The sequence below is a fragment of the Haplochromis burtoni genome, unplaced genomic scaffold, assembly GCF_018398535.1.
Source record: "Haplochromis burtoni strain Fernald_Lab_line unplaced genomic scaffold, NCSU_Asbu1 Contig_356, whole genome shotgun sequence".
Taxonomy (NCBI): domain Eukaryota; kingdom Metazoa; phylum Chordata; class Actinopteri; order Cichliformes; family Cichlidae; genus Haplochromis; species Haplochromis burtoni.
This window is the reverse complement of record NW_024582717.1, coordinates 519,244-536,515: the sequence shown is the minus strand read 5'-3', so window position 1 is coordinate 536,515 and position 17,272 is coordinate 519,244. Positions and strand designations below refer to the sequence as shown.

Sequence of the window (17,272 nt, the reverse complement as noted above, 5' to 3'; positions counted from 1 at the left end):
CTGGAATGTGCAGTTTTTTGCGCTATTGGGGGTCTGGGGACCATTCATTCTGTCCTTAACACGGATCAGTCGTCCTGTCCCCTTGGCAGAAAAACAGCCCCTTAATCCTCTGCTGTATCATCCATGTGCTCTCTGGCAAACTTCAGACGGGCCTGGACATGCACTGGCTTCAGCAGCGGAACACGTCTGGCACTGCGGGATTTGATTCCCTGCCGTCGTAGTGTTACTGATGGTGACCTTTGTTACTTTGGTCCCAGCTCTCTGCAGTTAATATGTAAGGATGGACAGACAAGTCAAAAACAATGCATCCAGCCAAGGCTGCCCAAGGTGTGGAATACTGAAAATGGTGGCTAGAGCCTTCCATTACTTCAATGATGGAATAAGAGGAATAATGAAGCTTTTATAAAGAGCGTGAGACGGGTGAGATGCACTGTTGTTGAAGATCAGCCTAACAATGTTTCCCTGCAGAGACGTTCTAAAAATCTCTGATTTTGATATTGCACTATTAACACTCAGAGTTGAACCCGTTCTGCTCAGCTGCTCTGAAAATAAAGCCTCGATATTACATTTCATCATGAGTTCATCAACCATGTTCTGAAGCGTAGACTAATTAACATGTACAACATGTACACTTTGAATTTGTGACTCTGCCCATTTATGGGATCTTTTTTTTTTTTTTTATTAACCTAGTGGCACCATATGACTGTCAGTCTGATAAAAGTCAATGGAGCAGATAATAACTATATTAAATGCATCTGACTGTGTCACCTTGTGTTTCTGTCTTGGTCTCTGATCTTCTTCTCCATTTCCGCATCTGTCAGGGTCTCCAACAGGGGGCACCACTGGTCTGCATCACCTGTGTTGCGAATGGCAATCTCTACTGTGGGTAGTGGGTTCTCACTGGACACATTCCAAGTATGAGAGTAACAAATGAGTGCACCATAACACACCAAGATTCACAGTCATTCTCAAAGGCTTATTACAGTGACTTACCTGAAAGCATAGGTCCTCTGGTGCCAGCTGAGCTGACCACGGATGCTGTAGGCAATAGTGGTGACAAACTCCCCGCCGAGACCCAGCTCAGAGCACAGCTTCAATGCAAATGACTCTGGAGAGTTCTCCCTCTCTGACATGTCCCACTCAAACTGGTCCACCAGAGAGATGTTCCCTACATGGATGTTCAGCTGTGGGACATATGAAATTTTCATATACCAACCTATTATAGACGTATTTCTGTTCAACACTGCCAAGATTTGTTTACATTATACATGCTTCCCTTAGGCAGGCATTTTCATTGCTATGCAGATGATACACAGGTCTATCTATCCATGAAGCCAGATGAGACAACAAATAGCTTAACTGCAGGAATAGACAAAGACCTGGATGACCTCTAATTTCCTGCTTCTAAATTCAGATAAAACTGAGATAATTGTACTCAGCCTTAAAAATCTTAGAAATATGTTATCTAAATAGATGCTTGTGCACGATGGCATTATCTTGACCTTCAGTAACACTGTAAGGAATCTTGGAGTCATTTTGATCAGGATATGTCCTTCAATATGCTTTTTAGTTACTATTAATCCTTTCAGTGTAATTTTTGTCCTGTCATCACCCCCAACTGGTCTTTACAGACCCCACTGTTGTGCTTGGCCAAAGGGGGGTCATTTGATTGCTTTGGCATGCATACTGCATTATTATGGGGTCTTTGCCTTACAATATAAAGTACCTTGATGTAACTGCTATGATTTGGTGCTGTATAAATAAAATTGAATTAAATCAAATCAGGTTAAGATATACATCATTGATCATGGCTGATGAGCTTGTCTAAAATAATTTAAAATTTTCTTGCTAGACATGTCATTTCTTGACTTCCTGTTAAAATTGTTACTTTGGTGCAGCACCTACCTTGATGATGACTCTCTGGTCCGCCTGGTCTTCTAAGAGACTGTCAGTGGGGTAAGACTCAATCTGCTGACGAATAGCTGATGCGATGGCTGGGACAAAAGCCAGAGGATTCAAGTCGAGGTCGTCACACAAAATCTCAGCAAACATCTCTGGGGTCATAAGTTTTTCTAAGGAAAAAGCAGGTAATTAAACACAAAATAGCACCAGATGCTGCAGATATTTTCAAAGTAGTAGACGTGTATAAGTACCATTCATATTCCATGTGAAGGTATCCCGTAGTTTCTGCCCATCTATCTCCATGTCTAGACGAACAGGGACCAGTGCCTCTATCTGGGCTGCATTCTCATGGATTACTGCAGGGTCGTGGTCATCAAAACTAAGTGAGATGCATACAATCTGATGTTGCATTATTCTTGTTTTACTCAAAATGGTCAACACTAATCCAAATTAAAATTCTACACAGAGCTCACATACAGTGGGGCAAAAAAGTATTTAGTCAGCCACCGATTGTGCAAGTCCCCCACCTAAAATGATGACAGAGGTCAGTAATTTGCACCAGAGGTACACTTCAACTGTGAGAGACAGAATGTGGAAAAAAAAAAATCCATGAATCCACATGGTAGGATTTGTAAAGAATTTATTCGTAAATCAGGGTGGAAAATACATCAACAAAAATATAAACGCAACACCTTTGTTACTGCTCCCATTCCCCATGGGATGGACGTAGAGACCTAAAATTCATTCCAGATACACAATATAACCATCCCTCCCAAACAGTGGTCACAAATCAGTCCAAATGTGTGGTAGTGGGCACATCTGCTATATTGAGATAATCCATCCCACCTCACAGGTGTGCCACATCAGGATGCTGATCTGACATCATGAGTAGTGCACAGGTGTACCTCAGACTGCCCACAACAAAAGGCCACCCTGGAATGTGCAGTTTTTTGCGCTATTGGGGGTCTGGGGACCATTCATTCTGTCCTTAACACGGATCAGTCGTCCTGTCCCCTTGGCAGAAAAACAGCCCCAATCCTCTGCTGTATCATCCATGTGCTCTCTGGCAAACTTCAGACGGGCCTGGACATGCACTGGCTTCAGCAGCGGAACACGTCTGGCACTGCGGGATTTGATTCCCTGCCGTTGTAGTGTGTTACTGATGGTGACCTTTGTTACTTTGGTCCCAGCTCTCTGCAGGTCATTCACCAGGTCCCCCCGTGTGGTTCTGGGATCTTTGCTCACCGTTCTCATAATCATTTTGACCCCACGGGATGAGATCTTGCGTGGAGCCCCAGATCGAGGGAGATTATCAGTGGTCTTGTATGTCTTCCATTTTCTGATGATTGCTCCCACAGTTGATTTTTTCACACCAAGCTGCTTGCCTATTGTAGATTCACTCTTCCCAGTCTGGTGCAGGTCTACAATACTTTTCCTGGTGTCCTTCGAAAGCTCTTTGGTCTTGGCCATGGCGGAGTTTGGAGTCTGACTGTTTGAGGCTGTGGACAGGTGTCTTTTATACAGATGATGAGTTCAAACAGGTGCCATTCATACAGGTAACGAGTGGGGGACAGAAAAGCTTCTTACAGAAGACGTTACAGGTCTGTGAGAGCCAGAGATTTTCCTTGTTTGAGGTGACCAAATACTTATTTTCCACCCTAATTTACAATAAATTCTTTACAAATCCTACCATGTGGATTCATGGATTTTTTTTTCACATTCTGTCTCTCACAGTTGAAGTGTACCTCTGGTGCAAATTACTGACCTCTGTCATCATTTTAAGTGGGGGAACTTGCACAATCGGTGGCTGACTAAATACTTTTTTGCCCCACTGTATCACTTTCTCAAGGTCATAGATACAATTCAGACCTTTCTCCGCTGTGCCCTAAATGTAAAATAGAGGTGGGCAACCTCACGCATTGTCTATGGTCCTGCAGGAAAATACAACAATTTTGGTTCGTTATAAAATGTGAACTGGATAAGATCTTCTCTACTGACACTGAATGCAATCCATTGTGCATGCTACTCGGAGCAGCGAATGACAAAAATCAGAGGGAAGTTTGGAAAGCAGCTTTACAGGCTGCTAACGTTCTGTGCAAGGAAATGTGTCCTTTTGAACTGGATCACGGGTACGGGCCCATCTAAGACTCAATGGCAGCAAAAGGTACTGGAATATGTGTTGTAAGACTTCCTAACATGCAAGTTACATAGTAGGGACCATAGGTTTCATAAAATATGGGACCTATTTATGCTGTATGCCAGTTTGGATATTGCTGCCATTTTCTCACGGGCCCTGGTATAATATAAGCATACCAATGCTACTTTACATATGACTATTGCTAACTCTATCTCATAATCAAAGTATATGGATTTTCTATTTATTTACTTGTATTCTTGTTCTGTTGGTTTTGTTTGTTTCATAAGTTTCAGGTATGCAGTAACATGACTTTGTAACATTCACATTCTGATGAGGACACTGGGAGCAAGGATACTTGCCAAATGATACTTTGGCATCCATGCTAGAGCAGCCAAGAATTGAATCAACAACCTTCCAACTGGCAGATGACCTGCTCAACTGCCTGAGCCACAGCCACCCTAGTGTGACCAATGCTATCTACCAAGAGCTGAGCAAATTACTGAATAAAAGTGAAATTACTGAAGGGAAAACTACTAGACTATGTACAAAAAAAAAAGACTATCCAAATGAGCAAGTGAGTAAAGACAATCAATGTTGTTGATATAAAAAGTAAACAACTGATGGAGACTGTGTGGGATCTTGAAAACTGAGGTAGCTGTTCTCTAAATAAATGTGAGCAGGATTCATCAAGAGTGGCTTTACTACAAGCAAATCCAGAAAGACCTGAAACAGATATGTAACAGCTGGCCAATAGAATAAGTAGAACAACACAAAACATTTACTGTCAGATGGTGATTGATCCAAATATTAATTTTTAATATTATATTCATTTCTGTCACTTAAATTGGCAGGAATATTTTGTGTTGGCCCCAGGGTAGCTGCCAAACAGCCCTGACTGCTCAAGGCATCAGCTCCACTAGACCCTCGAATGTGTGCTCTGGTATTTGGCACCAAGATGTTAGCAAGAGATTTATTGAGTTTGTAAGCTGTGTGGGGCCTGCGTGGATCAGACTTGTTTGTCCAGCACATCCCACATATGCTGATTGCTGTCCATCTTGACATTACTCGGCAGGAAAGAGGCCACAGCCATCAGCAAATACCATTTCCGTGACAGGATCTACATGGTCTGCAACAATGCTTAGGTAGGTGGTACATGTGAAAGTAACATCCACATGGATGGCAGGACTCAAGATTTCCAAGCAGATCATTGTCCAAAGCATCATATTGCCTCCATGGGCTCACCTTCTTCCTGTAGTGCATCCTGGTGCTAGGTGTTTCCCAGGTAAGATGCACACTCATCTAGTGTAATGTAAAAAAACATGTAGTTAATCAGACCAGGCCACCTTCTTCCACTGCTCTGTGATCAAGTTCTGATGCTCACACACCCATTATTGGTGCTCTTGGTAGTTGACATGGGCATCCTGGCTGATCTGAATGCTATGCAGCCCCATATACAACAAAGTGTGGGACACTGTGTACCTTTCTATCAAAACCAGCATTAAATTTTTTCAGATATTTGATTTACTGTTGTTAATCAAACTGTCTGTTGGACTGAACCACATGGCCCAGCTTTCTCTCTCCATATGCATCAAGGAGCTTTAATGACTCTGTCACTGGTTCATCACTGGTCCTTCCTTAGACACAGACCACTGCAGACTGGGAACACCCCACAAGAGCTGCAGTTATGTAGATGCTCTCACCTAGTCTTCTAGCCATCATAATTTGGCTAGCCAAGCCACCAAACTTGTTGAAAGACACTTGCCCATTTTAAGGACAAATCGTTCACTCGCTCCCACCCACTAACAGGTGCCACGGCGAAGAGTGTTATTCACTTCACATGTCAGTGATCACATTATTATGCCTAATTTCTGTATGTACTACAAACTATGCTGAGAAGTTCAGAAACAATGTAGTAAATTCTACTAGATAAGCTATGAAATATGATCATTTTAATGGTCATTGGTGAGTTGTAGTTGCTGACAAATGAATAAAGAATGATGCGTTCATTTTTTTAAGGCCCAGGATTGTGCTGTTGAATTATATTACATGATGGTGTGTCATTGCGAACCTTAACTCTGACATGAACAAGCAGAATACATACAGTAGTAATAAGTCCACAAAACACATGAGAATGGGAACAAACAGCCTTCATACCAAAGAGGGAAGGTCCTCTTCTTGTCACGGCCCATCCGGTTCCGGTTGATGGTGGTGGAGCAAGGCACAGCATCCAGATGGTGAGAGCTGTTGGGCAGTGTGGGAACCCACTGACTACTTCTCTTTGCCTTTTGCTCCCTTTACAAGAAGAATAAACAAACATCTTCTGTCTCAACAATGATCAGCAATAAGGGATTTCATCACTTAGAATTACAGACTTATCAAAGCTCTCTTGAAGCTTTGCTAAAATGTAAAAAAACAAAACAAAAAACTCCATTCATCTATGCAACCAACAAAACTGAGTCATGAGTTGATGTCATCGTATAACTGGGGTCTGCATTCATCAGCAGATTACCTGAGGTAAGCAGGGGGCTCTGTGTTGATAGACACTGCTTTGTATTTCTCATCATTTCCATCAAAGATCTCTTCACACTCTGAAGCCTTCAGCAGAGTAACACTGGTGGCTGTAAATGAACAATCGTCCAGAGAACAAAGACACATGTTTTACAGTAGCTTTAGCTTTTTTTTTTTGTTTGTTTTTTTGGGGGCAATATTTGTTTGCGGCAAGAAGTTCAGCTCAACACCAAAATTAAAGACATTTCCTATAAATTTTACTTTAAAAAGGAAAAAGGTTTTACTATTGCACTTTAATTAAAAAATATTAAAGTACACAAGCAATATTGTATACTTTTTGTTCTTACTGTTTTTGAATTTTTTGTAAGTACACAATATTAAAAGGATTTATTTTATTTCAGTTACAGGAAATGTTTTTGGATTTTTTTAAGTTTACTTTTAATTATCTGTAACAACACTGACAGTCACATCAATCTGTAAAGGTAAAGTCTCAAGATACATGATGTAATTGATAGTCCAGTAATAAACTCAGGCATAATATTGTTTAAATACTTGAAATGTTTGCAGTTTTTGCCATCTACGGACTTAACTCGTTTTTTGAAGGTAAATGTACTTTTTTATTTTTGCACAGCTGAGTGTATTGCTTACATTTCTCCATAATAATTTTGAGTAACTGATTGAAAGTAGGACTTTAGTATTTTTTTGTTGTGGTAGTGTCCGGGGTTTTCTCAAACTGCCTTAATGTCTGCAGAAGATTTTGTGGATAGGAAATTCTATACAACCCTGGGAGGAGTCCAAATCATGTTAGTATCCACAGTAACCCCTTACCCTGCACACATACAAAAAGCCACTCACCATGTGACGATGCTACAATTTTCTTTCTCTCCTCCACAGAGGCCAGCCTCCTCCATAAAGATGGATATCTTTTATAAAGGGAGCCTCTGAACATCCGCAGATAGTTTCCAACCTTGAACAGCAAAGTGCATGTGTTTTTCCAATCCACAGTGAAACAAATGTTAAAAACAAAGAACCAAAGAAACAGATAACAGCACCTGTCATAACTGCAGTTCTATCAAAAGGACCATTTCATTTTTTGTTTATAGTGATTTAGCTGTAATTGTTCTTCCGTGTTCTTAAATGCAGATCCAACTACTGCTTTCTGCTGGCTAGATGATGCTAGCATGCTAACGAGCGCCACTGATGCCTCAATAAACAAAGAAGCATGTGAAACGAAGAGCGGGGTGTACACTCAGTCAAACAAGCTGCTACCAAAGTTCTAATTGTGCCATTCAAAACCAGTAAAAACTAACCTCAGCTTCTGTCGTTTTGCTGTAACTTCGTATTCCCTACGCATTAACTTGGGTTACTGCAGTTAGTTGAAATGGGTTATGTTAAAATAAAGTAAGACTGGAAAAAAAATATCTTTCTGCTTTGTGTAACATGCTTAAGTGACGCAGCTTTAGCCGTCTGTCATTATTATTAAGACCGTTTTGATGTCACTTATGCACTGTTCAAAAGGTAGTCACAAGATATCAATCAATCAGTGTGACGCTATGAAGACACTGTGGACCCAAATCTCTCAGGAATGTTTCCAGTTCCTTGTTAAATATGTGAAACAGAACTAAATCAGTTGGGGATAGACTTTAGCCCAAACAAACTGGATAATCTGAAGAAAATGGATGTTGTCTTAACTATTAGCACACTAAAGATGCAAATCATTCACTAAGAAAAACAAATGTTTCCAAACCACCTTGCAAATGTTAATAAACATTAGGACTGCTTTTCATTGTCATGCCAACTAATTTGAAAGCTATCAAACATTTCAATCACTGTTTGTAGAAACAAAAGGAGCTGCACCAGTTGTAAGCATGGCACAGTCCTGGCTTTGAAATACCATCCAAAACTGTCTTATCTTGATCTGTCTTATTTCCAATCTAGTCTTCCGCTTTAAAAACGAAAAACAAAACACACACGCACGCACACACACACACACACACACTTTTTTCCCAACCAGGTGTGAAAATAAACCCCGTTTCTCTTCTTGTAAGCAATAATGTGGACATAATGAGAGGATCAGACCCTTTAACCCGCACATGCATACAGTAATTTACCAAGAAGAAACTCCTAACAAGACAACACCAGGGCTAGAAGCTATAGCAGCTCATGACATTCCCTCCAAACAGCTGAGGTAGGATGTCACATTCGAAGGTGCCACAGCTCTGTATTGATGCCATGTTTTGAGCTAACTGTCAATCAAATTTTAACCATTCTTTAAAAGATCAGCAGTGAGTCACAAAACATCCTAAGATCGGTGCCTCCAAAATGCTGCTGTGGTGAAAAATTTAGCTGAACTCTGCAAAGAAGGTGATTACAAAAAATACCTTTAAGGTCTTCCAAACAGTGCTAGCCCGCACAGTGCAGTGGACAACTATACGTTTTTATTCACCTTTTTTACCAAGTGGGTTGTGTTTGTCGACTCAAGCAGTGCAAAAGTGACATCAAAACGGTCAGAATAATAATGGCAGACGGCTCAAGCTTAGTTGAAATTGGTTATTTTAAAATAAAGTAACTGCAGTAACCCAGTGGGGAATACCAAGTTACAGCAAAACGACAGAAGCTGAGGTTAGTTTTTACTGGTTTTGAACGGCACAATTAGAGCTTTGGTAGCAGCTTGTTTGACTGACTACACCCCGCTCTTCGTTTCACATGCTTCTTTGTTTATTGAGGCATCAGTGGCGCTCGTTAGCATGCTAGCATCATCTAGCCAGCAGAAAGGATAACTGCAGCAAGCATAAGAGATTTAGGCCCCGAAAGTTTGTGTACAGACCGTCACATACCTCCGACCCCACCATGTAAAAGTCTCCATCTTGTTCGAGCTGAAATTTTACCGGCTTCTGGCCAAACGTCTTACTGAGAGCTAATTGCATCTTTACGCAGTCAGTGCTAATTATTTGAGTAGCCTTTCTTCAGGTGCGTTCGCAGCCTGAGTTGAAAATGGGAAATCCGATAACGTCCCTTCAAATAGGTTTTGCTTACTCCAATTAGGAGCATGTCTGCTTACCAAGTATAAAATGACATGAAGATTATCCACAAAAAATTGAAAACTACAGCAATTTCTGTACCAGTCCCTATTTAGATGGATTAAATGAGGACATTCAAATTTGGAAGAATTTTTCCCGAAAAGTCTAAACGCTTCATGGGATGCTACTCTCTTTCTGTCCTCGCTCAAAGTGGATGAACAATTGCCAGTGCTCATTACCGCCCCTACTGTTCTACATTAAAATTAGATTTAACTCCTCCAGCTGCAGAGGTTATCTGCGATATCCCTATTATTGTGGAGTTCTTACAATTCCTTATGAATCTAATGCAGCGGTCCCCAACCTTTTTTGCGCCACGGACCGGTTTATGTCCGATAATATTTTCACGGACCGGCCTTTAAGGTGTCGCGGATAAATACAATAAAATAAAACCAGTACCGGTACCAAAAAAAGAAGATTTATTCATAACACACGGGAAAAGACCCAGGGAAACAGAGTTAATGATAAAAAAAAAATGCTAAAAACCTATAAAACCTTGAAAACCATAAATTTCACACCCAAGCCTCAACTCACGGTCCGGTACCAAACAACTCATGGACCGGTACCAGCTTGGGGGCTGGGGACTGCTGATCTAATGCAAACGGCACATAGGTCTTCTAGATATTGGATCAAAATACACACACAGAGAGTGCCAAATAACCGAGATTAGCCCAAGTATTCATAAATCCATTTTTTAAGCACATGAAGGATTCTTTCTACTCCAGTAAGTCTACCATAAAAATGGATTGTGTATTACAGATATGTTTAAAGCTATCTCAATCAAATTAAATATGACAATAGTGCAGAAGACACCAATATTCCAGAAGTGCATGCAAGGAACAAAATTTACATACTTGTCTTTCTGGAACACTTAAAAACATATCTGCCATTTGAATTTTCAAAAAGTCAAAATTTTGTTTTGCTACCAATAAGGCAAGAAAAACTAAGTGTTCTTGTAAAAAGATATTGCTTAATAATGGAGGCGTTTTCAAATGGCTAGCTTTGACATGCCATTACCAACCGATTTACACTTAATAATGGTTTGGATTTATATAGCGCTTTTCAAGGCACCCAAAGCGCTTTACAATACCACTATTCATTCACTCTCGCATTCACACACTGGTGGAGGCAGCTACAGTTGTAGCCACAGCTGCCCTGGGGCAGACTGACAGAAGCGAGGCTGCCATATCGCGCCATCGGCCCCTCTGGCCAACACCAGTAGGCGGTAGGGTAAAGTGTCTTGCCCAAGGACACAACGACCAGGACAGAGAGCCCGGGGATCGAACCGGCGACCTTCCAGTTACAGATACGCTTCCCAACCCCCTGAGCCACGGTCGCCCCACTTACAGCAGATTCAGCAAATCTGACATGACATTGAAACGTCTGCCTTGAGGCTCAAGATAGCTTGCTAACCCATTATTCTCACTTTGCGCCACACCTCATGGGCTATGAAATCAAAAACAGTGAAAATCCTGACATCTCCGTCTCTAACAATAAGACAAGTTACAAGAGTCTTTCAACTGACATGTTGCATTTTTACACTCAGAATTAGTAAGAACATCTTTGGTTTCAAGCAAAAACTAAAACATTTCAAAGAGATGAAACCAAACTATTGTTTGCAACAGACATTTATTCTTTAAAAAAGTGAAATAAAAAAAATGCACTCTTTGTAAATAAATTCATTTCAATAATATTCCACTGCTGTCATTTTCCTCTTTCATATAATTGTATGCCATAATTTATTCATTTATTTTTCCCCGGAGACAAAGACAAACATCACCTGAGGCCCTCAGGTTCACCATCCACAGTTCCATCGGAAGCTTGTATTCTATCAAATAGTCTTAGAGCGACGATCTGGCATCAAGAAGAGTTTGTGAAGATGATTAAAGCCCATATACACAGACAACACACCGTTATCTCCAAACCACTTGTGGCTGTTTGGCATTCCTCATCCACAACTAAACAAACACGTCAAAAACAAAGACCATGTCTTCAACTCTCTGAGAGAAGGTCCCTGAAGGTGACCTGATGATCAGGGATGAAATAGAGGGTGTATTTAACCACCAAGGCGCTGTCCTTCCCCCCATGCAAACCCGCCCGGGCGGTCCTCTGGCAGGGGGTTATAGTTGGCATCTTCTTCTGGAGTGTCAAAGAGCATCTTTCTGTGGGAGAAACACGGCAAAAGGAGAATGAGTCATTTCTACAAACACAGAAGTATAGCTAGTGATGCAGCTAAGAACGGATTTTTGTTACATTGTCCAACATAAAAAAAATATGTCAATCAAACTGAAGATACACAGCAGCTTTATCCAGAACAAAATATGGAAACGGACTGCTGTCTACATATGTAGGCCTCTTGTCTTTTCAGGGTTTGCCTTGATTTCAAGAGCCACATAGGAACCTCCCATGAATTTATTATGAATTTCTACCATAGCCCCTTTTGATGATGTCATTTTTTAAGAATCCACTATTTTTGATAGAAGAAAAAAAAAAAAAAGGTCTGCTCTTATCTGCGTTTTGCAACTTGCGCAATTTCAGTTAGTCTTCGAAGACACTGTTTAGTACTTTGTGAATTCCAAGTTTTATTTCTGTTAATGAAGAATATAGCTTGAGCATATGTCAACATAATGTTTAAATGACAAAAGCATTTCGTGAAACAACAATTGGATTTCAGCCAACCAAATTAATTTGTGCTTGAAGTGTGTTTTGTAGCTCGTTATTGATTTTAAGGGCATGACATGCTTTTTCCACTGTTCTCCTACTTCAGCTGGCCTTAGGGAAGAGAGAAAAATCAAAGGAAAAACAATAACTGGATCTTAGAAAAGTACTTAAATTATAACAGACACCTCTGTGTGTGTAAAGACCAGCTGCACATGGTGGTTAAAGGTGACTGCAGCCACATGTCTGTTTAGAGAAATTCCCATCTGATACTTAAAACTTAAAACTTCTCTCACACCACAAATATTACAATTATTCTGTGACTCACATGATTGATGGGGTCTTGAGCCACCTTCCACCACCTGGTTGATTTGGGAAAACATCCTCCAGGAAGAAGTACACATGACCAACAGCAATACCTCAAGAGAAAAATACAAATCAGTTTTATTCTAACCCATCAAAACCTTGCTGTACACCACTAAACACAGCAGGTACCTGCAAATCTTAGCATACCACCAAAGTACTGAACACTGACAGCAGGGGTCAATTATAAGCACCTAAAAGATCCACGATGATAGAGTTGCCCAGCAGAAGTGAGAATCCCATTAGCACCCAGGGCAAGAAGGGTGCCTGAAAGTTGAGCAGGCCAAAGAAGTTCATGCGAACATTCGGGTTCCGTCGACTCCACACGTATACCAGCATGATGGTGAAGGCCTGGCCCAGGAACACCAGACTCACAAAAGTGCCAAATATCTGAGACTTCATTGAGGACAAATGGCTGAACATTACTGCTGACTGTTTGTGTCTGCCCAACATTAACAGACTAATAATCAATCAACGGCAGCAGAGAGATCGAAAAGTTGCTTACCACATAAGGAGTGTATGCATGTATATATGTCGTATATAAAGTTGTTCTCTGAACGATCTAAGAGGATACAGTCATCAGAAGTCCACCAAAGAGAAACATGAAGACAAAGTCAGCCGTGCGTCCCCTGAAAGAGCCCTCCTCCAGCATTCGACAGTATCTGTACCTGCAAGTACATGGTTAAGGAAAGCTGCGAGAAAAATGTACACGTCATCACCATCATCCCAATTTGTGCTTTAATTTTTTTAATTTATTTTTTTATTTTTTACAAGAACTCTATTTTTACATAACTTTTTAACATATCATCTCTAAAACCACACCCGGCGTTCCCCAGTGAACCAGAAAGTAAAGCATGCATAGCGACTTTATATGTAAAGAGCTGTGGAACTGAGAAGGATACAGAAAAATCATATTGAACAGGAAATTGAAACCAACCGGACCAAAAAACAGGAAGTTGGTTATTAGTCGCCATACCTAGAAGTGAAAGAAACAACATTCAGCTGCAGATAACAGTAAAACTACTACATCCATTTGTCCAGTTTAAAATAATGTCAGTGCAGGTTTTGTTTAATTCTCAGCTCAACAAGTTCACATTCACATAGAAAGGTTGAAATCTTGATTTTTATTTAATTATGTAATTATTTTACTGTAGTTTATATTTTGCACCAGCAGTTTTACATTTTTCGTTAAATGGAACCAGATCTGTTACTTTCCGGTTCCTTATTTTTAGTATTAGTCTAGAATAGCTTTGATTGAGTCACAGTTCAAAATAATCATTATTTGTCTTATACTGCCCATTGTTGAAGTCCCTCAGTTTTACTGCTTACCCATATATTTTCAATCTTCTGACTGGCTGCTTAAACAGCGGGTTTTCATTTTGGTATGGTCTTAATCTGAGGGTCAGATAACTCACCTGATAATTTCTTAGAATTAAATCTGGGTTGAAGTAGAGCTGAAATGGTGTGATGATCTCTAGTTGCTGAAAGAGAAAGCAAAGTAAAGAATAAGTTATATGTCACAACAATGACAATGGCACAAAAAGATCCAGTGTATCTTTATTAAAACCAAGCTTAGTCTACTGTGTACACAAACAGAAATAATGCTCTGGTTTAGACAAATCTGACCTGCCATTTTCTGGAAAATCAGCTGCATAAGACAGCTGCTTACACAGTATAAGTCTAAGCTTGATTCATCAAGACAACAGAACTGCAGTCAGACAAGTCGGAGTCCTGCTCCGCTTTCTTTTCTACACTTTAATATTACCTGGAGCTAAAAGCACCAACATCACAATACTTTAATTTATAAGTATTAGTAATGAACAAGGAATCAAGACATGTAAAACTTTGGGCAAATACTGACACTTGAGCCATTATCTACCCCTGTATTTCCTCTTTCTATTTGAGATCAAAGCAGTGAATGCTGGAGAAACCCTACTGTTTTACTCTGGATTTCTTGTTGCCTTTTAGTTATTTATTTTTTCCTTTGTACCAGAGATATATCTTCACAAACGGTTAAATCCACTTAAGGTCCTTCAGCTCTTCATCGTCACACTATTTTTAAACATTAAAAACAAAGCAAATCTAGAAAACACAGATCAAGATCAGCCCGTGACACTGGTAAATTCATCTTATTTGCTGATAGCTGATATTGCCGACTCTGAAAATACCAATATCCAATAATCAATAAGAAGTGCATTTACTTTCAGAACTGTGACAGTACTGTAAAAAGTACACTCAGAATGCCTTATCAGCCAACTCACATGGGGTTTAGGCAGCTATTTTGCATATTTCTTGTTATTGCATCAGAAACTGAAAATGACACGACTGTGCACATCATAACAGTAACTGCAAAATAAGCCATTTTATGCTAATAATTACAATAATTCAAAAATACTGACTACTGTTTAAAAAAAAAAAACCCATAAGAAGCTCCAAAATACCAAAATTTCACGGTCAGCTTCATGCAGTTCTGTGAAAAACTTTTAGCCCCCCTTAATGAATCCTTTCTTTCCCTCTTCTTTGTACTGTCACACATTTTTTTCAGATCAAGCAAATTTTAACATTACATAAAGAGAACCCAAGCAAATACAAATTTCAGTTTTTTAACTAGTGATTTTATTCATTAAGTGAAAAAGCTATCCAAACATACCTGACCCTGTGTGGAAAAGTAACTGCCCTCTGACCCTAACTGTTAATGCCACCCCCAGCAACAATAACGGCAAACCAGCCTTTGCGATAACCGGCTATGAGGTTTTTAAGATGTATCTGGGTGAAATCTGGCCCACTCATATTAGCAGAATTAGTGGTTGACGCAGGTTTGGAGTAATTTTGGTAGGCTGGCCTCTCCTGGGAAGGAATGATTTGCACCCAACACCTTATCAACCTACCTACATGGGCTTTAAAATGGCTCCACTGTGACCAACTGAAACATCATTGGCCAGTTCTGTATCACCTTTTCCCACTGCTGCACACACATGCAGAAAAACAAATTCGTTCTAATGCAGTGCGACAGTGCCCACATTTTACATCTAAGACAGCTTGAAAGAAAGAGCATATATAACATGTATTCCCTAAAACTGGACTGTAAAATTCTAATAACGTTTATCCATGATGATGAGAGTGACGTGAGCCGCTAGCACCAGGTAGCTCTTAACCCTACAGGATAAATAAACAACAGCTGTAGCTTGTGAGGCGCACTAAGGAAATTATCGGTCGTTTCAACAGCAACTTGACAGGTCAGAGAGAGGCCGTGGCACCGGGTACAAGTAGCCCGCTCCGCTTATTGCTTCATATCACTTAAGCAAGAGATCCAACTAGGTTCCGTTCAGGCACGTACCCTTCTAACAGGTTCCCAAGCACCGAGCTAGCACCGAAGTAACCACCTTACGATGACCGCGGTAGGCAGTGCGAGTTTATTACTCCCTGTCTAACACTGAGAACACCTGAATGAGTCTTACCACCGCAGCAGTTGTGAGTACACAGGCGGTTGTGTATGCCCTGGTAACAACAGGAATCTGTAGGTATTCCTGTTGCAGCGTCTGGTAAGCCATTTTAGACCGACTGAAAGCTTCCGGCACTTTCTTGACACGTCATCCCACAAAGCCAACGGTGCTGCATTCAAGCACATGGGACAAATGGCAAATGTTCCAGTTTCTACACTTTTATACAATCTATGGTCTTTCGCCGATGTTTTTACTGAATATACAGATGTGGATCGTAAGACTGATGGTTTTTGTAGTTTCCATATTTCAAGAAGAACTAATGTAGTACAGTTTTTATTTATTTTGTTTTGACATGTTTGACATGATAACGTTCAAAAAAAAAGAAAAAAAAGACGAAGACTTGAAAATACACGTGATATTCTAAGACGAAATAGGATATTACCTGGAGATTGTTATACACTTTAGGTTGCTCTTTTCCTTTTATTGAAATATCTTAAAGATGTATGAGGGTATATTACCTTTTAGAACACAAGACCTGTCGAAATTATTTTAGCCAAGAATCAGCATATTATCAGAGGCGTGTGGAGAAGCGTGTTGCCAACATTCATGGGGTATTCCCTCTTTACACTGGCTGTGTCAAGATCCAGCCTTGGAAAAGAAAGCAGGTGGTCTCTTCAAAAGAAAGCTTTCAAATTTTAACCTCGCAAAATGTATTTTTAAAGTGTGTGTGTGTGTGTGTGTGTGTGTGTGTGTGTGTGTGTGTGTGTGTAATAGAAATCACTTAAAGTTCTAGAACAAAACACTGAATGACTGGAAAATACACTGCTCAAAAAGAGGAGTTAAAACACATATCTTGATGAATGAAATCTTCCCCAGGTAAGCACGTGTACCAGGACATTCATGTGATGTAAAAGAAAATGTGATTCATCAGACCAGGCCAGCTTCTTCCATTGCTCTGTGGATTAGTTCTGATGCTCACACATCCGTTATTGGCACTGGTCTGAAGCCATGCTGCCCCATAAGTGACAAACTGTGATGGACTGTGTATTCTGACACTTTTCTATCAGAACCTATATTAACTTTTCAGCAGTTTGAGCAATAGTTAACTAATTTGTTGTATCCGATTATACAGGCCAGCCTGAGCCTCGACTCCCCACATGGATGTCATACTATGCTTGCCATAA

The 17,272-nt window shown here is 40.2% G+C and overlaps 2 protein-coding genes across 2 annotated transcripts; both read right to left on the bottom strand.

Moving 5' to 3' along the window:
* Nucleotides 1-768: 768 nt before the first annotated feature.
* On the bottom strand, nucleotides 769-9,909 carry LOC102295833 (SWI/SNF-related matrix-associated actin-dependent regulator of chromatin subfamily B member 1; the record flags this gene model as incomplete). The annotated part of the gene is given in 8 exon segments (XM_005943074.3): nucleotides 769-900; nucleotides 994-1,184; nucleotides 1,906-2,072; nucleotides 2,154-2,281; nucleotides 6,194-6,331; nucleotides 6,549-6,657; nucleotides 7,403-7,514; nucleotides 9,385-9,909. Coding segments are annotated over 8 exon segments (1,067 nt in total), but the record flags the coding sequence as incomplete, so codon positions are not given.
* A 1,325-nt stretch (nucleotides 9,910-11,234) lies between these two features.
* On the bottom strand, nucleotides 11,235-16,258 carry derl2 (derlin 2). The gene is made up of 7 exons (XM_005943073.3): nucleotides 16,104-16,258; nucleotides 14,061-14,126; nucleotides 13,548-13,621; nucleotides 13,220-13,313; nucleotides 12,840-13,035; nucleotides 12,611-12,701; nucleotides 11,235-11,786 (listed from the first exon to the last, which is right to left on the bottom strand). The coding sequence occupies exons 1-7, from the start codon at nucleotides 16,194-16,196 to the stop codon at nucleotides 11,681-11,683; spliced, it is 720 nt and encodes a 239-aa protein (XP_005943135.1). The 5' UTR covers nucleotides 16,197-16,258; the 3' UTR covers nucleotides 11,235-11,680.
* Nucleotides 16,259-17,272: the final 1,014 nt, after the last annotated feature.